General features: G+C 34.5%; 1 protein-coding gene across 3 annotated transcripts in view; it reads left to right on the forward strand.

Moving 5' to 3' along the window:
- SLC38A6 (solute carrier family 38 member 6) overlaps window positions 1-21,674 on the forward strand; it is a 47,936-nt gene extending 26,262 nt beyond the window's left edge. For all 3 annotated transcript variants that reach the window (XM_019750775.3, XM_019750774.3, XM_019750776.3), the window contains 10 exons: window positions 6,393-6,475; window positions 6,942-7,000; window positions 11,435-11,500; window positions 11,755-11,808; window positions 13,691-13,770; window positions 14,122-14,222; window positions 18,155-18,279; window positions 19,448-19,592; window positions 19,700-19,794; window positions 19,975-21,674. In XM_019750775.3, the coding sequence (XP_019606334.2) occupies window positions 6,393-6,475; window positions 6,942-7,000; window positions 11,435-11,500; window positions 11,755-11,808; window positions 13,691-13,770; window positions 14,122-14,222; window positions 18,155-18,279; window positions 19,448-19,592; window positions 19,700-19,794; window positions 19,975-20,055 (889 nt within the window). In that variant the 3' untranslated portion in view covers window positions 20,056-21,674. The remainder of the gene's footprint in view (window positions 1-6,392; window positions 6,476-6,941; window positions 7,001-11,434; window positions 11,501-11,754; window positions 11,809-13,690; window positions 13,771-14,121; window positions 14,223-18,154; window positions 18,280-19,447; window positions 19,593-19,699; window positions 19,795-19,974) is intronic.
- The last annotated feature ends 773 nt before the right edge of the window (window positions 21,675-22,447 follow it).

Here is a 22,447-nt window from a genome sequence, read left to right on the forward strand (position 1 = left end):
TTGTCACGTTTGTGTTTTCTTTTTTCTTGGGCCTGAATTTGGTGACTTCTATTGACATTTCTTTATTGTTATGTGTATTTGTGAAATAGGAGGGATAAATATACATATAAAATTTTACAAATAATTAAGGTAGTATGTGACAAAACTGCTATTAAAACTTGGGTCTACTTTCTCTAAAAGTGATTCTTTTACCATTGCTTCATCTTAAATCAATTGCCATTCACTTTTTTTTTCTTATTTGTTTAAATAAAATAAAAACTAACTCCCATCTCATTGATATCAGTAAAAAATTGATTTAAAAATGCTATTTTTACATGTCACGCATGGATTTTTAAAACTATATACTTCAAAATATTGTGGCCAGTTTGCATTACCTCTTATGACGTTTAATTTAAAATTGCACATATTTTTAACAGCCTCATTTTGTTTAAAACGTAATATATGTATTTGCTTATATTGGATTTAAAAGTTTTAAAAACCATTATGTATTTAAGTGATGATATGGTTAGAATGCAGATAAATCATTAGGTTTTAAAGCTTCATGCTGTAAAATAACTAAGAAACAAATGTTACGGTAATTTACTTAACTCTGTAGGGAAGTTTATTTCTAAATAGTTACATAGCAATATTTCTTCTATGAGATCAATATGATATTGATATACTATTATTTTAAGATTTGATTTACAGTGACTTGCAGTTAAAATCTTTTAGTTGTGCTTATTTTCTGGGTTATCTGTGAGATTTGATGTACCTTGGTGAAATATAAACCTTTACAAAGATTTTATCAAAAAGAAACTTTATGTTCATAATCTTCTAATCTCAAAAATTACTATTAGAAGTCAGAAGCTATAATATTTAATACCGAACTTTTATGTGACATCTATATTTTTCATAGAATAACTTATATTTTAAAAATCTATGGCTGTTAAAAGTTGGAAGCTCTCTGTTAACATTTAATGATCTTGTCAGGGGAATATGATTGACACAATTAAGTTGTCTTGCATTTGAGTTACAAAATTGATATGGGATGTGAGTAAGATCCTAATTCAGAACATATGATACTCTTGTTCCATTCCATTCGAGAATGAAATTAAAGCATCTTATAAATAAATCTGGTTTTCATTAAAATATGGGGGGAAAAAAACATCTGCATGCCAGAGCATTTGAGATACAACTAAGGATTTATACTCTATATTTCATACTTGGAACATTTTTATCATATAGGATTAAATCCACAGATCAAACAAGTTTTCTAGGCAGTATAAAACTTTTTACTCTAATTTTATTGGCTTAAAGAGCATGTATATTTAGATCACAGTAGGAAAACAGAGGTTCTGTAAGATAATTCTTTTTTCCCTCCTCTTAGGAAAAAAATTAAGATTGGTATAGTCATCTAAAATCTTGATTTGTAAAATATATTTATTTAATATGTGCTGTTTGAGATTTCTTTTTACTGGTTTGTATTTCTCAGGCTGGGGTTTTATTTTGTAAGTTTAATCATTTCTGTTCTTTGGCAATCCATTGCCAAACACAATTCAGTTGACTGTGACAGGCACATGAAATGTAAACTAACTTTTACTGTGCTTTTCTATATTGCCTGTATTGTTGCTGAATGATAAAGAAATGTACTGTGTTTACAATGGGCTTGATTAATACAACTTAATAAGGATAAGAAATGAGTAATAATAACCAATAGCCAAGCAGGGATAGAGAAATTACGTTTCGAGTAAAGTTCTTTTTATATTAGGAATTTAAAGTTCAGTACTATGAAGAGGAGAGTGAAGAAAGCACAATCTTGAGAAAAATGAAGGTATATCTGAAAAATACCATAAACTCAAGAGAGATTATTCAGAGTAGAGAGTATTTCCATTGCTTCTGTCACTATGATTGTCATCCTTTTGCTGATTTTACTGACATATAAAACAAAGCTGTTGAATCAAATGACCTGTGAGATCTCTTCTAGCTCTAGCATGCCATAACTCTGGGATTCTGAGTTACTACTAGGAGGTGGTGAAGTTATCTTCAGAACCACAGTTCAGTGCTTTGGGAAGTCATGTGGCATCTATGGACCTGAGCAAACTATGATCTGAGATAGTGTAACATTATAAAGTATAACATAGTATAAGTTACAAAGTTCGGGATTTCAAAATGTACCTTTATTCTTAAGCAAGAGCAAAGGGTCGGGCCTGAGGATGAACGCGCTCCCTTTGCACAGCTCTACCTTCATGACAGCAGGCACAGCAGAACTAACAGATGGAATCTGCTTTGGTGCTGCTTTGGGCCTTTTTTCTCCTGGCGCTGCAACTGTCTGGGTCTGATATGGGTCCCAGAGGGAAGGAGATTTTAGTCATAGAGCCCTGGGCCTTTTGCCAGCTTAAGAAGTTTAGTTGCCAGGTGTTCCTCAATGAGGGGTATTTTGAAGTTCCCATTCTCATACTTACTTAAGAGTGCCTAGAAGGTTAACGTGCCGAGTATCCTCTTGTATTGCTAATATGTGTACTCTTAGGCCCTCCTCCGAACCTGGAATTGAGGGGCATGTGTAAATGCAGAGAGCACAGCTTCAGGTGCATTAGACATAGAAATAGGTTTTAGTTTCTGGCATATGCATTTTCTAAAGACATGAATTAGTGTGGAGAAGGGAAAGGTGTGATCATGGTGCTATTTCTGCGGCTGTTCCTTCAGTTCTGTTAAGGATGAAGTTGTCAGTACCCAGTAGTATCCAGTAAAGATACATTCAAGAGGACTTCCTCATAAACCAGGATGTAAAAAGAGAAACAGTGAATCATAAAATCCACCTTAGAAGCCAGGGGTTGAAACCACGTAGAGGAAGACCTTTTCTCCCTCCCTTCTTCCCTCCCTTTCTTCCTGCCTTGCTATTGAGATATAATTGATATATAACATTGTGTAAGATTAAGGTGTAAAATGTGTTGACTTGATACACTTATACATTGCAATATGATTACCAAAGCCGTGTTAGCTAACACCTCAGTAATTATCATATCACATAGTTATTTCTTTTTTGTGGTGAGTATATTTAAGAGTTAGTCTCTTAGCAGCTTTCAAGTGTGTAGTGCAGTATTGCTAACTATAATCACCATGCTTGCTGTACATTAGATCCCCGAACTTATTCATCCTCTAACTGCAAGTTTGTGCCATTTGATCAACATCTCCTTGGTTCCCCTGACTTCCAGCACCATTCTGCTCTGTTTCTCTAAGTTAGCATGTTTTAGATTCCATATGTAAGTAATATGCAGTATTTCTTTTTCTGTCTTACCTCATTTAGTATAATGCTCTCAGGGTTCATCCATGTTGTCACAAATAGCAGGATTTCCTTCTTTCTCCTGCCTGAATAATATTTCAGTGTTACACACACACACACACACACACACACACACACACACACTCATATACGGGGGGTGGTGCCAAAAAAATATATACAAGTGGACACTTTGGTTAGTGTTGCTCAAGCAGTAGTTTGCTGTAATCAGAAGTGTCTGGACGCTGATGGTAACCACTTTGAGCACCTCTTGTCATTGCAGAAGTCAAACGTGACTTGTATTCATCTTTTGTTATCGGTATATATTATTACAATTTTAATAGTTTTTTTATTTTCTTAAAATGTGTATACATTTTTTGGTACCATCTGTATATGTGTGTGTATAAGTGTGTGTGTGTGTATGTGTATATATGTAATATATGTGTATATGTGTATATATGACATTGAAATATGTATGAAATATATATGTATTTGTTGATTAGTTCTAACAATTGTTTTCATTGAGTCTTTAGTATTTTCTATATACAAGATTGTATCATCTGCAAAGAAAAACAGATTTACTTCTTCCTTTCCAATTTGGATGCCTTTTATTGCTTTATCTTGCTTGATTGCTCTAGCTAGGACTTTCAGTACTACATTAAATAAGAGTGATGAGAGTGGGCACCCTTGTCTTGTTCCTGATCTTGGAGAAAAAGCTTTCAACCTTTCACTGTTAAGTATGATGTGAGCTGTGGGTTTGTAGTATATGGTCTTTATTATGTTGAGGTATATTCTTTCTATACCCAATTTGTTGAGGGGTTTTATCATGAAAGGATATTGTATTTTGTCAGATGCTTTTTCTGCATCTATTGAGATGATCATATGATTTTTATCTTTCATTCTGTTAATGTGCAGTATCACATTTATTAATTTTGGATGTTGACTCATCATTGCATACCATTTGATCATGATGTATGATCCCTTGAGTGTGCTATTGAATTTGGTTTGCTAATATTTTGTTGAGAATTTTTGCATCTACATTCACCAGGGATATTGGTCTGTAGTTTTCTCTTTTTGTACTGTTTTTATCTGGCTTTGGTATTAGGATATGCTGACTTTGTAAAATGAGTTTGGAAGTATTCCCTCCTTCAATTTTTTGGAAGAGTTTGAAAAGGATTAGCATTAATTCTTTAAATGTTTGCTAAAATTCACTAGTAAAATGATCTGGTCCTGGACTTTTATGGGAGGTTTTTGATTACTGATTCACTCACCTTACTCATTATTGATCTGTTCGTATTTTCTGTTCTTCATGATTCAGTGTTGTATGTTTCTAGGAAATTATCCATTTTCTTAATTTAACATGGTAGTGGGAGATTTTGGTTATCAGGTAAAGAAAGAGGATGCATTATCACAAACTGGGAATTCTGAGAACATCTACCAAATTATTTGAAAGAGTAATGCCTATTGTCTTTGATGTTCCCACCTTCCATGTTAGCATGAATATTGCTCTGTTATTGTTATGCATTTGTATAGATGTATATGTTTCAGTGTAAAAATATATCTATATTACAGAAAATTTAGAAAAGAAAGCAAATCACAATTACACATAATACCATCTCATATCTAATCACCGTTATCATTTTATTTCCTTTAAATATTTCCCAAAATACTTTTTAAAAACATAATTAATAATCATATATTTTATATTTCTATTATTAGCATTTTCCGTTTTACTAAATTATCTTTTTTAAAAAGCTGCATAATATTCCATTGAGTATGCTGCTATTGATCTAAATATTTTCTATTGTTGTACATATAGAATTTCCCCAACTTCTTAATATTATAATAATGTTATAATAACAGCTGCATGCACAGAGAATTCTTTACATGTTAAACTGTTTTCTTACAGTAGATTACCACATTTTTATTGCTCTTGCTACATATTAGTAATGTTTTTCCAGAAGGTAGTACTATACTAGATTGACAAGATCACTAGCAACATGTAAAGGACCAATTATGCCACATCCTCAAATATTATGTTAAAAATAATTTTAGTAGTTTAATTTATACAGTCTACTATTATAGTCTTGGGAAATTAACTTTTTAAAACTTCTATGCAGTATTTTATATTGAAAATTTGATATCATTTATGCAAACAAGGAGAAAATAAAATGGTTCATATTGCTATCACATGGAAATATACACTTTTGGTATTTTAAGTGTAACTTTCTAACTTTTTTTATGTGCATCCAGTTTTTTTTTTTAAATTATTAAATACACCGTCCCACTTTTAACCTACCTTTTCTCATTCAATATTCTAATGCTTTTATATGAAAAATTTAATACTTTTTTCCTGGTAATCCATTCCCTTTTCTGAAAATTTGAAAAATATAGCAAACTATAAAGAAGAAAAATTACCCATCATTCTACCACCCAGAGATAATGGCTATCAGTTTATTGCAGTTCCTTTCCGTTTTTAATGAACCTATAATTTTTCTCAACGTTTCTATCATGCTACATATATTTATGATGTTTACTGAATATTAATTATATTATTATACCTATAAAATATTCCTTTTATGATGGTCTCATAGTTCCATTATCTATTTTTACATTGTCATGGTTTTAGATGTTAGTTTCCAATATTCATTCTTTAAAAAATGTTTTCAATAAACATCTTTTTACCAAAATTTTTTTTTGTTGCTGATTGTTTCCTTATTTTAATAGTCTTTTGTAAGTGTTAAATATTTGTAAGCTCTCAATATCTATTGCCAAATCGCTTTTCAGAAAGGTAATACACACAGTTTTTACTTTCTCCAGTTCTGTGCATACCTCATCACTCCTCACCAACACTGACTATTATCATATTTTTAAATATTTGCTAATTTGGTAGTTGAAAAATGGCATCTCATTGTTTTAATACATTTCTTAAATGTAAATTCATTAATAAGAATACAGGATTCCACAAAACATATCTTAGCAAAAGGAAGTGGGCTTTTCTTAGTGGTGTGTGTGTGTATGTGTGTGTGTCTGTGTGTGTGTCTGCGTGTGTGTGTCTGTGCGTGTGTGTGCCCATGCACGTGCGCTCAAACACTGGAGTCCTATGCTTAAAATTGAACTTTTTGTTTTCTAACAGGTCTTGGTATCTTGATGGACAAACACTACTAATAATCATTTGTGTTGTCATTGTGTTCCCTCTTGCACTTCTTCCTAAAATAGGTAAGTCTTTTTATAAAAGGACCTTATTTGTTTAAAAAAAGAAGGGAAATAATATTAAGGGGCTTTGAAAGTTCACAGTACCACATTTTTAGCAGATGGGTGGCGGTTGTGCATGATTTTGAGCTTGGACTTAGTTTAGGTTGTTCGGCCTTCAGCCCTGTCTAGTTAACCTATTACTTGGTTTGCAGTAGTATTTTGTCTGCCCCACTAAAATAAAATCTTTACAGCGGAACATTAAAGAGCAGCCTTTCCTTACAGTGTACCATTAGTGGTAAGCCAGTTCCAATTCTGCTGTACAGAGCTACATAAATGATCTGTGACAGATAGTTGGAATGTTGTTATTCTCAGCCCTAAGCCCCAGATACCAAACACTGTAATAGAAAACATGCCCAAGATGTATAGCTTTAGCTGTACTCTGGGATCATTTTCCTTATAAATTGCTTTTTATTTTACTGTTATTTTACAGGCTTTCTTGGCTACACAAGTAGTTTATCATTTTTCTTTATGGTGTTCTTTGCTCTTGTGGTAAGTTTAAAATATAGTGTATTGCTTATCTCCTCACTAAAATTGAACTCATTCTGTTAATGTCTTTTTTTTCTTTTCTTTTAGCTCTGTTTTGTTTTGGGGAGGTATCCCATTTTATTTCAGTGTGTTATTAAAAGCACTTTTATTCCAGAAAATTACTTCCTTCATTTTATCTATTTTGAAGAGGCTTAGCTAGCGCAGCATTTCAAATTCAATGTCTCTTGTGGTTAACTAGAGAGGAGAGCACACCAATTCTATTAAAACCTTAGATGGAGTATAATTCTTTGTGTAGGTTGTGTATCATTTTATTTCTGTACAGTACTGTGTGTGAATGTGTGTAGGGGTAGTCAAGCATGAGAATCAGGCTGGTTTTAATTGTAAAATCAGTTTGATACTAGTCATCCTAATTTTGAAACTTTGTTCCATTAATGAAACCAGAGCTTCTGGGATTTAACCCTTGAGATCTACTAGGAACTGAGGTGCCTGAATTCTGTCTGGTCTGGTTTATTCATCATAGATAAGTTTTGCTAAAAAGAAAATTGCAAAGAAATATTTTTCTTTACATGTGGAATATTTTTTCTTATTTTTAAAATTAGCTTATTTTTATTATAACATAGAAAAAATACCAGATGGTAAAATTAATTTATTTCAATATTTATAACATAAGTTAATATAATGATAAAAGATAGTTTGAATTTCTTATTTTCTTTTAATTCTTCTAATACAGATTTTAACATTCCAAAGATAGTATCTGTGTGAAATTTTGAAAAAATCGTTTTCCTCTTTGTATAGTTTATTCTGTAGTATGTGTCAAAACTAAGGTAGGATTAATCATTTTAAACTTGCCAAAATGATGCATATCTACATGGCTTGATTAAACTCTTAAAATCATTAAGTTTGATTAAACTCTCCCTTGTTAATGAGAAATAAATAAAAGAAAAATGCGACCCAAAAGAGCAAGATAATACATCAGTAGTTAAACCATATTATATAGCCAGATTTTTGTGCTGTCAAAACAACGTAGGATGTATTTAACTTATGCAGACTATCTCCTGGGATAAAAGGATAAAACAACTTCGATTATTTAAGTGAGGTGGAAGTGACGCTAGTTTCAATGAACAGAAATAGTTATACTTTGATGAATGTTCTTGAAACTGAAATACTTCACAGTGTTTACATTTAATCATTTGTTGAATTTATCAACATTAAAATCATTGCCCTTCCCCCTCAAATTGTCTGACTGACTGTATCTTACAAGTAAGTGAATTGAACATATACTTTCTGCAGATTTTTTTCTTTCAATTTTATTGAGATACAATTGACATACAGCACTGACTGTATAAGTTAAAGGTGTACAGCATGGCTTGATTTACATATATTGAGAAATGATTACCACAGTAAGTTTAGTTCACATCCATGAACATGCACTTTTTAGCCCCCACAATGAAGAGGGAAACAAATATTTTCCTCATATTTTGATTGTTGAGAAGAACTACATGTTAGAAGTGGCCTGTGTATGCAAATAACCATATGGATGCTAAAGAAAGTCAGTGTAGATAACATTGAATTTTTTCCTCACAGATAATTGGCAATGCAAGCATTGCACAGGTAGGAGTGGTTTGGTTTTTATAGCCAATAGTTTGAAGCAGGTAAAATGTATTGATACAATGTATCTATTGTACATAGTTTTCACAGTATTCATATCTGTCATTGCAGATACTCTAATTCTATGCAGGTTTCTGCTGTAGTGTCATATAGGAATAATACCCTTATTCTGCGTTTATTGTAATGCTTCACAAACTATTTGCTCAGATTTTTACCTGTGAGCACTATTTAAATTTGGTCCTCAATGGGACAATGAAGTGACACCATACACTTTTTTTTAATGCTCTTTTTAACTGGCATATTTATTTTAGAGTCTCTAAGTATTAGGTTTTGAAATACATAGTAGTTGGGGAAGGACACGTATATATTCACCCAAATTTATTTTGAAAGACGCCAATTTTTTCATTGATTGTTTTGTCAGTATGTGTTTGTAAATCTGTTTAGCATATTACATTTTTTTTAAATCCAGAAAACTATTATTTTCTTAAATTACACTCTACAAATAATGCAAATCAAAACCTATACTCGTATCTGTTGTTCCAGATCCTTACTTTGCATAAAAAATTTTAACATCAAGTTTTGCCCCCTCTGAAATATCTAAAGTTTGAAAAATAAATTTTATTTTAGCAGTGGCTCAGAATGATGGTAACCAGATAGATCTACCTTTTTTGGTCTGTTTTAGAACACAAATGTATTTCCATTCTTTCCAAAAGTTCTGTCTGAGTACAGATTAGTTTCTGACTTTAATAAGTCAGTAAACAAAATAGAGAACGATTGAATGGATTTTAGTCAGAAGCTTTCTTCCTACTGAGCAGTATGCTAGGCATTGTAGAATTATGGGAGTTTCACCTGGACACTACTCAAGGATCTGTCAATCTAGTAGTAGGTGAGATAAGATAAATTTACTAGAAAAAAAATAGAGAACAATATAGGCAATACATAGTTAAGTATTGATTTATTTGCTTCAGAATAAGAATTGCAAGAGTTGAGAGGAGAGAAAGGATCGCTGAGAGCTGAGTAAAGGAGGATGTGGAAGCAAATAAAACTTGAGCTGAGCATTGAAAGAGGGGAAAGCTGGGAGCAGAGGGAAGGAAGGGCCTTTTATGCAAATGACCCCTGGAGTTATCTTCTCACCATGTTCTGTCTTCACCCTGAGCTAGGATGCCCTGTTCCTCTTTGTTGTTGGGTACCTTTCCATTCCTGTTCTGTACTTCTGCTTTATAGGAGATCACTTCTATCCACCCTAGTCTATTGTGCAGGCATGCATGGGGTTGGGATCTATCTCTGCAGAGAAATTAGCTATAGAACTGAATTATATATTTATATAAAATCAGGCTGCTAATTATATTTCTAATTAATGAGAAATAATGATTATATTGCGTTTTGGAGCAAATGTTTTGAAATATTTTGATTTGCAAGCCTAGTAATAACAGCTGATAAAATAAATGCAGTATCTCACATAACGACCTTAATCACAGTACATGGTACACAACAAGTGCTCAATAAATGGCTGTTGCTGCCACCACCATCACTGTTAGTAAGGGGGAATGTGAGACACTGAACTAGGAGCAGGGCTAAAGAGAGAGACCAGTAACACAGCGTTGCTTCTCTAGCTTCCACCCTACCCCATCCTCATCCTTTTTTATTTTTTAAAGCATATCAGAAAAAGAATGATGACATTATTACTTTTGATTTCTTTCTTTCCCCTTGGTAAGTTGAACATTTAGTTTTATTACATATTGAAAATTTATTTAGAAATGTCAACGCAATTTGCCTAGTTTATCCTTATAATTCTTCCCCCAACCCCTTGGTGAAGGTTTTAATGAAGAGTTAGTCTTTAGTTCACTCATTAACTTAATCCTAAATCCTAAAAGTATATGTTTTCCTTAGATTTGTTTTATCACTGTATAAAATCTTGGTTGAATTAGTTTTAAATCCAAAACTAGATAAATACCAAAATAGAACTAGGAATAGGAACAGTATTTACTTATTGGTCTCCTGCAAAGGACAAATGCTTCCTTTATTCTCCCCTGCCCCTTTGTATGCTGGGCTTTAGCCTGGAGCAAATATTTACAGAGTAATTATGTGCCCTGAAACCACCACAACAATGGTGATGTTGACACAACCACAACTATAGGTCTAGGAACAGGATGGCCATAATTAAGAGTAAAATCCTGAAACATTTTCATTTCCATGATTATTTCTGGGAAATGGCATCCCTCTGGATTTCTTTTAATTTTTTTAAAATTTATTTTTAACAGCTGGAGTTCCCTAGCTATGTGTTCTCATTCTTAGCCAGTTTTATCCACATTCCCTGAAAGTAATAGAAGTCTGAACAAAGCAAGGAGGGACAGTACTTACATATCAGAAATCTCTGAGCTCACCCTTTGAATAAGGTCTCTACTTATTTCTGCCTGTGGCCATTTCCAAAATGGCTATTAATATTTTTCTATCTGCTACTGATGCCAGGTCCACAAAATCACCATATTCTTCTACCATTATCACTAAAAACATTATGTTCCCATTTTGATTTGCACTTTTTTTTTTAATGCCTTGATGCTATTAGGGTTTTGAAAGTTGACATGAGAGTACTCTCAGCCTTTAATGGGAAATTCCCACTAACCAGATATGCAGTACCCCTCATAACCCTGCCATTGGGACCCATCCTAACTGGGGAAAATCATCTGAGCAAAGAATCTTCTGTTAGCTCGCATGTGATTTGGCGTGGGTGTTAGATTAATTGAAATAATGCTGACCTATTTTAAATCAAATTTTTGTCATGAATTTTATAAGAAAAAATCTGAGTGTTGATTCGATTTATTCTTACAGGTAATAATTAAAAAATGGTCCATCCCTTGTCCTCTGATATTAAATTGTAAAGAGCAATACTTCCAGGTAATAGTTTATATTTTCTTTTCAGTTTCTTCCTCTTTTAGTTTAAGCTAAAGAGAATAAAAAAAAAAGTAAGACTAATAATGATTTTTCCCCACAATAAATGGAAAAGCAATGACTATATTGCATTTTGGAACTTTGTTTTGAAATATTTTTATTTGAAAGCCTAGTAATAATAAACTCATCATGTTTGTTGATGTATTCTGACTTTTAATGACTGTTGGTTTCTCTTTTTCCCCCTCAATCCTCTTAAACAGATTTCAAATGCTACAGATGATTGTAAACCAAAGCTCTTTCATTTCTCCAAAGAGGTGTGTAAGTTATTAACAGATACTTTTGGTTGGTTTTTCACATTTCAAGTTTTAAGAGATTTGTGTAACAGGGTCTCTTAGGTCTTTGTACCTGTAAGTAATTAATTTTCATGAAAGTGCTAAGTATAGGGTTGCCTACCAGAAGAATAATATTATTTAACACAGGGTGGCCCATTATGAAACAGCCACCTTTTTTTTTTTTTTTGGCATGCCTTTAAATGGAGCCTGTTTTAAATGGGCCACTGCCTAAAAGAACAGATTTACCAAATGTCTGGTCTGGCCAATAAGGTCCTCTGTGGATACAGACTTCCTGTTGCCCTCTGGACTTGTAAAGCTAAATAGCCAATTATATCAAAAACTCCTCCCTTGTGAGGAGAACCTTGGTCTGTAGCTAAACAGCCTCATCATTGGACCAGCTAGTGAGCCCTGCCAGTAGGTCTTCTGGCTGACATTCCAGCAGTGAAATTTATGATGCCTGGAGCGGAGAGCAGAAGGCCAAGTCCCCTGGCCTCGTCTGAGAGACCTAGGATGCTGGAGATGTCTGCAAGAGCGAGTCTCTGAGCATCAAGCAGTGGCAACAGGAACTGTGATCTGTGTGATCTCTACCATTCTAGGAGAGCTGGAGGTCTTCCCTGTTGCTGCAAGTTTCTTCATCTACACGTTTTGGTTCTGCTGAAAAGCAGAATACTAGAATCTAGACACTAGAATCCCCTCCACTCGTGTGCAGTTCTATTAGTGTAGCATATTAGTGTGGTAATTCCTCCATGCAGAATTTTCCTTTATATCCCCAGTTTTTACATGAGAAATGCCTCTCTGGTCCCACAGGGGAGGTTACCACATCTTTTACATGGTAAGGGCCTCCGTGTGCCCGAAAAGATCTCGGTCGGGTAGTTGACAAGCCAGGAAATTAAGCAATCTAGGAAAGAGAGTTTGTGAATTAAACTCTCATTCCCTTAATCCAGCCCCAAGAAACACTACAGCTTTCCTTCCTCCCAATTCCCTTCAGATATTTAAGGAGGCATTATATCCCAAGATAGGTCTTCAGTCATCTGGAACTTCTTTTGCTGAAGAGGCTCAAGTTAGGGGAAATTTTTTTAGAGTAGAAAAAAGAAAGTAAATCATCACCATCCATTTTATAAAGACACTATTTTCATTTACATGGTAACTTTTGTTTGCCTAGTAACTACCTCTGGCTCTTAAGTATTCTAATTAAAAAAAAACAACTTATGTTTGTATATTGGAGTGGATCTCTAAGAATTTGTCAGTCTAGTATAAATCTGTTCATTCCAACTGAAAGACTCTAGCCAGAGATTCTAAGGATGTGATTCATATTTTCAGTATTCCCTTAGATTAAATTGGTGATATTTCCTTGGATTGAGTTGGTGAAAGCAAGTTCAAAAGCATTAACAATTATTACTACTTAGGGTAATAAGATGTTTTTAAGTTTCCTAATGCATACATTAGGCAAGACTGAGAATTACGATACAGTTATTTCTAAGATGCTATTATTTTGAATCTTACCTAAATATTATTTATCTCACCTAAATTATTTTTATCTTACCCAAATAATATAGAAGCAGCAGTGATTATAGTAAAAGTAACATAGTGCAGAAGCCAGCCAATAAATATCTAACTGGTACAGACAAGCCATCTATCAAGGAAAACATTTGCTGGTGAACGTAGTTGTGTCTCTCTTTGAAAAAAACAACAAAAACAAACAAACAAAAAACTCAACAACCTATTTTATAGAGATGATTTATGAAAAAATGAAATAAGTTTAACCAAATTGACTTTTTTTTGAAGAACTGAACTTATTGTCAAATGAAGTAGTGGTTTCAACAGAGTAGCATTTAATAATTTTATCTTAAAAAATTTTTTTCAGAGTGTTTATGCTATACCAACCATGGCTTTTTCATTTCTCTGCCATACCTCCATATTGCCCATCTACTGTGAACTTCAAAGGTACCATAGAATCCTGGAATATTTTAAATGTATTAAGTATGTCTTTTTACTTCTAGGACTTTCAGATTGGATGACAGTCTCCTTTATGAGTTCTTCCCTCCCATCACTGGGTTCTAACTATTAGTTTAAAATAAAACAAAGCAACCGAAAGTTAGTTCTGTCCAAGTTGAGAATGTTTACTGGAAGCGTGACCTTTGTGCAGTAATTTCAAATCAGGAATTCTGGTGTATAGTTATTAATGAACTAGGTCTTGAATGATTACGGGATACTCTTGATTAGCTTGGGAGACATTTGTTTCCGTAGATACGGTTCAGATCACTGATTTCTACTTTTGCCATTTTTGTCTTTTAGCCCTTCAAAGAAAAGAATGCAGAATGTAACCAATACAGCAATTGCTTTAAGTTTTCTCATTTATTTTATATCTGCACTCTTTGGGTACCTCACTTTTTATGGTAAGTATGTTATTTAATTATAGATCACAAAATAAATTGTTCCATAGTTGATCTCACACTTGAATATGGACTTTATTTCTGTCTTTCCTTAGTAAGTTAATTTGTTCAGGCCGCCAGAATTCACGGCAACACTGTGATAGCTCTATGGGCCTTAAAGAATTGATTTTCTTTCTCTTATGAAGGTAGATCAAGGTCAAGATTAATAGCTTTATATGAAAATTTTCTTAAACACCTGATGAAAATGTCAGGCTAAGGGACATTGATGTCTTTCTATAAGAAATGTGCAATAATTATTTAATTTTTAAAAAATGTTCTAGAATAAATATTATTTTTGATAGACTCTAGTTCTCTATATTAATTCAAAGTCCACTCATTAATCCAAATCTGCTCTGCATTTTTGTACTGATGTAGAATAAGAGTGGTAGAGCTCTGTGTATACCATCAGGAAAAGCATTATTTCCAACATGAGCATAGTTCACTGCTGGATGCACTACAAAGAAAATCAAAACAGATCGTTAAGCTTTTTGATCATCGCTAATGAAACAAAATTCTTGAAATACAAAGCTCTATTTTTGGTTGTTGTGTTTGTTAGTTTTTGTAGAGACTTGAGCTCAGTAAGACTTTGTTATATCAATAAGATACTAGGGTCTTTGTCGAGATTCAGCAAAAACAGTATAGCAGAACAGCTGTATATTTTTCTAAATTAAAATTACCATCTGGCCCAAATACTGTTATATTTAGGGATCCTAAACATTGAGGAAAAAGTCCAAAAAATGGACCTCTCCTCCTCCTCCCTGTAGATACATAGAGCTAGCTATCTGGAAGGAACCTCAAAGGGCCTACGGCTCTCCAGGATAGCTGAGAAATGGTTACATACTTACCGTAAGATGCTTAGGAGCTGTGTTAAACTGTAAGAAAGCTCAGATGGAAAGGAAAGTGGAGGACCCATGGATGCTAATACATTTATTGAGCTAACATTTATTATGTAGGTGCCAGGTATTTATATACACTGCCTAGTTTAATCCTGTGACAACTATGCAAGGATAGGTTCAATATAGGTTGAGTAATTTGGCCGGATACCGCAGCTAATGAATAAGATGGGACTTGAATCCAGTTTGACTCTCTCCAAAGCCAATGCTGTTATTACTATGCTACTTCCTCAGGAATTAGAAACCAGATTTCCTCATTCCAAGTTTTTGTCAAAGTGAACTTTTGGAAAACCTGGCTCACTTACGCTCCATGCATATCTCTATATCTATCTATCTATCTATCTATCTATCTATCTATCTATCTATCTATCTATCTTCAATCATTGCTTGAACACAGAGGCTAAACAGTTTCATCCTGTAAATGTTTCCTACACAGGGATTTTCCTGGTTCTCAAGTAAAGCTGTTATGTTGTCTCTGACTTAATCCTTCTCTGCCAATGCAAATTCTTCAGAGTATCCACATTTTATATAACGGAGAAATACACATCCAAGAAAAAGCACGTGGTAGGTGTGTGTGTGTGTGTGTGTGTGTGTGTGTGTGTGTGTGAGAGAGAGAGAGAGAGAGAGAGAGAGAGAGAGAGAGAGAGAAGAAATTTCTTATTCAAAGACAGAAGAAGATTCAGATATTGATTTGCTGTTCATAGTGGTTTTCTTTGGGGTTGTTAATCATAACTAGGGGAAATCTTTTATGGTATATTTCTTACTGGGACAATAGTAGGTTCTCATTCTTGTAGAAAGAAATTGCTAATTAAGCCTGAGACCTTATTCAAGAGGGTCACAAGTTAATGTCTTCAACTCATTTTATAGATGAGCAACTAAAACCCATACAGGTGAAGTAGCCTGTCCCACAATTAATGGCAGGTCTCCTGAATACTAATTCAGTGATCTTTCCTCTGTTCTGTGGTAATGTTTATAAACTTCATACCCAGTGTGCTAATGTGTATTAAACAGGACAGCCTACTGACTTCAATAGCAGATGCAACTTGCAGAAATCATTGTCAGGTCCTTACTGAGATTTGCAGAGATTTTTCTGAATCCAGAGCAGCGTGTTATACTCTGTTTCTTACATATGTTAAGCCTCAGCTAAGAACACAGAGCTCACTGCGTCAGAAGAAAGGTTTTAATCCTGGGAAAGTAGAGAGTGGGCATGTAACATATTTTGAATATATAATAAATCTAGTTCTTCAGGCTTCTGGAACTGTTTGGGGTCCTTTCATCCAGGGCTCCCAAGGCTTAGTTAATACTTAAATTGTCAGATTGAAGTGACCTATAAACATATACCTAGATTAATAATATTGGCTCTGATTGCCAATGTTAAAACATTATATGGTGAGGAATAAAAAATGTTTCTCTGGTGAGCCTGGCCAATGCCAAAATGTTCCATAATAGTAAGATCATTTAAAAAGTCTATGAGGTTATTAAGCAGTAAGTGTTAATAGTTTATTTTTATGGTTCAGAAAGTGGAAATAAAATAGTTTGCCATATTTCTTTAAAACTCACAAGTATCTCACAGATTTGGGAATAAAATCCAGCTATAATCTCCTACTCAGTCCATTGTTGTCCCACATTGTGTAAAGTATGTCTTTGATAATTTAGACAATTACTTTCTTCCCCATTTCCATAATCTCTAGTCTAATTCAGATTCTCGGTACCTCTCTGTGATTATGACAGTGGCCTTCTAACTGTTATCCCTGTTGTGAGTCTCTTTTCCTTCCAGTCTGTCCTGCTTAGTTCAGATCATAATATACTATTCTTCATAAGTTGTTGCATCTCCGTGGCCTACCGGATTGAGTCCAAGCCTTATAAAGAGTTCCATTGCTGGGTCTTAATGCATTTGCAGCCTTACCACCCACTACTCTTTACACTACAGCATACTCTGTTTCAGCCAATGTAGTTAGGACTCCTGGGCTACTCATTTTCTCAGGTGCATATTCCCGCCACTACTTGAGGGCTTCTGCTAGTGCTGGTTCCTTGCTCCTAGAGAGAATTTCTTCCCCACATCTTTTCGTGTCAGCACACATACATTAACTCATTTAATGTTCTCAGTAACTCTATAGATCAGCATATTATTGTTTCCATTTTACAGATGTAAGAACTGAGAGACTTGGAGAAGTTAGGTTGCTATTAATTCGTGGGAGTTGAACATTAGTTTGTGTGGTCCCGGAATTCAAGCTCTCCTGCCATCCTGCTGCTCACTATGTCATGATGACTCTTCCCGAGCCTTCCTGGATTTCCCTCTTTCTCACCCCAAAGCCACATTTATCTTTCCCTGTTCAGAATCACCATAGCTCTTTATTTAGATCTTTTTCTGCCACTTACGTGTGTATCTGTGTTTATACACTATTGTATGTGTGCATTCATCTCATCTCCCCTTTAAATTTTAAGATCCTTGAAAACAGAGGTGTGTTTGATTTGTTTTTTATTTCCTCCAAAACATCTTTTCCAAAATGTCCACTCTCAAATTCAAATAGCATCATTCTGTGTTAAGTACAAACTGATCTTTCCCTACGAGGCAGAGGTATTCAAAGTTCTTGAATACCCTCTCTTTTCGTACCCCTTGTCTGGCGTGGGGTGAGGAAGACATTGGGAGAGTGGAAGAGCACCGTGGAGCAGAGCATGGCCTCGTACAGATTCTGTCACTGCTTCCCTCACTGGCCTGCTCAGCAAGCCATTTCCCTCAAACTGCACTCTCATGAAAGATGAATTCACAGATGCACTGTCAGTGAAGCAGGTAACATATACACAACTCTGAGATTCTAGAAAACATTGTGGTATTGAGGAAAAGGTATTGGCTTTGGCACCAGAAAAACGCCCGAGATCGATTGGGTCCAGGGAATCCCAAATCTGTTAAGATCCATTTGTGCAAAGGAAAATAATTTTGCTGTTATTGACATCTTAGTAGTTTATAATGTGATCCTTATTGTTATTTTTTTACATTTACAGATGAAGTGGCATCAGATCTACTACAAGGTTATAGTAAATACTTGCCACATGATGTTGTTGTCATGACTGTGAAGCTATGCATACTGTTTGCTGTGCTTCTGACAGTCCCTTTAATCCACTTCCCTGTAAGTACTCTTAAAGGCTTTGTTGCTTAGTGTAGCAGCTCCCTAATGTGGCAACACTAATTCTTTGCAGACTAGAATGTTTGACTCACATTTAGTCTTGTATATCTTATTCATTTGTCAAGTAATTGATCAAAGACCTCATACTTGCATATGGCCCCATGAAAGCACAAAAATAACAGTGAGCCACTAAGCTAATTTGTGCCTTTTGAGATTTAGTTTAGATTTACGCTCTCCCACAGCATTGTTTCCAACTTAGAGAGTATAGTTCTTCCCAAGTTTGGGGAATTTTTTTTTTTCCCCTTTAATTCTGTATTCCATTTTCAAAAGAATGTGCATGAAGAGGAAAAAGTAAAGTCAGCAAAAATATGCTCCTCCTGGTTGATTGTAAATTTATTTTCACATAGACATTCTAGTTTCATCTTAGTCAAAATATTTTATTTGCTCTAGAATTATAATTGAAGGGGGTGAATGGATCTTTTTTTCTGCACTTAGTTGCCATCTGTAAGAATCTTAAGAATTTCTGAGAAAATGGAAACAAAGGCTTTGGGTATAAATGCTTCTGCATGGATGTCTTGAATTCCTAAACAGTGAGTTCCTTAAGAACTGGGCCTTCGAGATTTTTTTGCCTCCTCCCTATGCAGACCGCAGTGCCAGGAGTGCAGCGGGGGCTGGGTAAACATTTGTGGGACGTGACCGCCCGCTGCCCGCCTGAGCAGTGGGAAGTGTCATGAACTAGTTTTCATATATACATGCTGTGAAACAGATAATATAAAATAAAACAGTAAATGGTATTTCTTTCTCATGGCAAGATTTCTTTTTCCGTTTTAAACCTTTTGTTCTTCTATCTGTTGAATTTAATGAAAACGATTCTCTGAGATTTCATCACACAGTGTTATTGTCAATAATTTTGAAAATTATGCAACCTTAAGAAATTGCATGTGAAAGTTTTTTTCAAGAATTCAAGCAAAATAATTTTATGAAGCTCACACAAATCTATATTTCTTAATTCATGTATAATAAACACGATAATAGTTTGTTATATTTTTGGAATCTAAATGGCTTAGGGGACAAAAATATGGTTACTGTACTATACATGTGTTTCCCTAAGTGAGTATTTTAGCTTTGACACTTTCTCTTGATTAAATCTGTTTTTCTTTATGTTATACAGGCAAGGAAAGCTTTAATGATGATGTTTTTCTCCAGTTTTCCATTCTCATGGATTCACCATTTTTTGATCACTCTAGCACTCAACATTATCATTGTCTTACTTGCAATATATGTTCCTGACATTAGGAATGTATTTGGTGTAGTTGGTAAGTTTTCCATTTCAAAAAATCCACATAATAAAATGGATAAAATTTTCAGCCAGCCTCACACCCAAATTTCGAAATAATCCTCTTTTTTCCCCTCCCACTTAAAGGTTCGAGTACATCAACGTGTTTGATTTTTGTATTCCCGGGACTATTTTATCTTAAACTTAGCAGAGAGGATTTTCTCTCACGGAAAAAGCTTGGGGTAGGTTGGTTTTTGTTTGTTTCTTTTAATAACCCTACTTTAAGAATACTTTCTCATTTTATGATTATTTTATCAACTTCAAGAAAGTTAATGTATTTTGAACTATGACATAATTATTGGACAGGGTGGAGGTTTAAAACATACTCTAATTTTTCTTTATCTTTTTCCTTATTTCCACAGGCTTTTGTTTTGCTCATCTTTGGAATTTTGTTTGGGAATTTTAGTTTAGCGCTCATCATTTTTAATTGGATTAACAAATGAAAGATGTATTTTCCCACTTCTTATGAAGAATAATTTGCCTCCACATGCAAAAAGGAATAGCTCTGGAAGACACCTTGGCTGAATCCTCTATAGATGGGTTAACATTTTGGAAACATTATTAACAGAAAAGTGGAACAAAACAGGAGTGGGTAGGAGAAAGTAGGCTCAATAGCAATTTTAATCAAAATAAGAAACAAACTCAAAATGCTCTTAAATATAGTAGGTGAATCTTGTTTGTTTATTTGTGGGCCTATTGGTTTTCTAAATCAATAGACTTTATTTTTTATGGTAGTTTTCATGTTTACAGAAATATTGAGCAGAAAGTACAGAGTTCCCATGTATCCCTTCACCCCAACACAGCCGTAGTTTCCCATGTTATTAACATCTTGAATTAGTGTGGTTCATTCATTATACTTGTTGAGCCAATATTGATACATTATTATTAACTAAAGTCCATAGTTTACATTAGGGTTCACTCTTGATGAAAGCATTGACAATCACTAATCTTTTTACTGTCTTCATAAAAACTATGAGCCTTTTCCAGAATGTCATATAGTTGAAATCATATATTAGCTAACCTTTCAGACTGGATTCTTTGACTTAACAATATGCAAGTAAGTTTCCTCCATGTCTTTTCATGGCTTGATAGCTCATTTCTTTTTATTACTGAATAATATTCCATTGTATGGATGTACCACAGTTTTTCCATTCAACTGTTGAGGGACCCCTTTGGCTGTTTCCAGATTTTGGCAGTTTTGAATAAAGCTGCTATAAACATTTGTGTGCAGGTTCTTGTGTGGACATAAGTTTTCAGCTTATTTGGGTTAATACTAAAGAGCACAATTACTGCATCGTATGGTAAGAATATGTTTAGTATTGTAAGAAACTGCCAAACTGTCTTCCAAAGTGGCTGCACCATTGTGCGTTTCCACCAGCAATGAATGTGAGTTCCTGTGTGTCCACATCCTCTCAGCATTTGGTGGTGTCAGTGTTTTGGATTTTCGCCATTCTAATGGGTGTGTATTTGTATCTTGTTTTAATTTGTATTTTCTTATGACTTATGATTTTGGGCATCTTTTCATATGCTCTTTGGCCATCTGTATATTTTCTTTGGTGAGGTTCAGCTCTTTTGCCCATTTATAAACATTGGGTTGTTTTCTCCTTGTTGAGTTTTAAGCATTCTTTATACGAGTCCTTTATCAGATATGTGTTTTGCAAAGATTTTTATCCCCGTCTGTGGCTTGTCTTTTCATTCTCTTAACAGTATCTTTCACAGAGCAGAAGTTTTTAATGTTATTAAGTATACGGAGTCCATCTTTTGTTTGTTTTTTAAGAAATCAGTGTGTTAAGCTTATATACAAAATCGAATGTTAGCCTGTGGATTTGTGTTGTCAGCATCCATCAATAATAACAAAACTGGGGGATTACTCCATTTGGTATTTTGCCCTGCCTCCAAATCCTGTCTAACAAACTTTTGTGATTTTTCTCTGTTGTTCATTATGAGATCGAGCTGTGATGACCATCTGTGGATTTTAAAGTTCTCTGAGCTTTCTTGTTTGTCACTAAAACATGCAACTTTCTACTTGGCAAACAGAGACAAATATTGATGATTTATGTCATATTTTGTTTGGAGGTTATAAATCATTCCATTCTTCCTGTGGAGATGGCTTATTTCTGGTTGGAAACCAGAAGCTAGTTCTCTTCGCCCCATGAGTATTCTATGTAAAGGGCACTGCTAGCCGCCTACCAAAGCCAGGGTGTATCAGTAAAAGTGTAATTCCACCCCTGGGCACATGTAAAGTAGGGAATGGCATGCAAAGTGCCAATTTGCATGTATGGAAATCCACACTTTTGCAGGTGCCCCCTTGCTTCCCACTTAGGAAATGGACTGAAAATTTGACAACTGGACTTCTTTTTGAGTTAGGATACTTCTCTGGCAACTTGAGATCAGCAAGGTATAATGGAAAAAGTCCAAGTTTGGGGGTTAGAAAGACTTAGATTCAAATTTCAGTGAGTTTAGGCAAAACTACTTAACCTTTTTAAGCTTCCACTTTCACATAGGTATCAGATGGAGTTAATACCAATTATATAGGGTTGTGTTGAGAGGATTAAATGACCTTGTATAAATTAGGTACAGACTGAAACAAGCTCCCTTAATAGATTAGATATTTATCCCCTTTCTCCCATCCTGTCATTTAGAACAGTAAAGTGTATTTGCTTTCAATCAGGGACATGGAATTTCTTCATCTTCCATCTTGCACAACTAATATGTTTAGAATCTTTCTCTTGCCTTCACTCACAGGGGAACTGGCCCCATGTGCATTCTTTTTAGTGCTTTCCCACAGTTCTACCCCAGCTGTACTCTCCTACTAATGCCTTCCTGAAACTAGGC

Source organism: Rhinolophus sinicus, chromosome 3 (assembly GCF_057876585.1).
Source record: "Rhinolophus sinicus isolate RSI-liver-muscle chromosome 3, RSI-T2T, whole genome shotgun sequence".
NCBI classification, from domain to species: domain Eukaryota; kingdom Metazoa; phylum Chordata; class Mammalia; order Chiroptera; family Rhinolophidae; genus Rhinolophus; species Rhinolophus sinicus.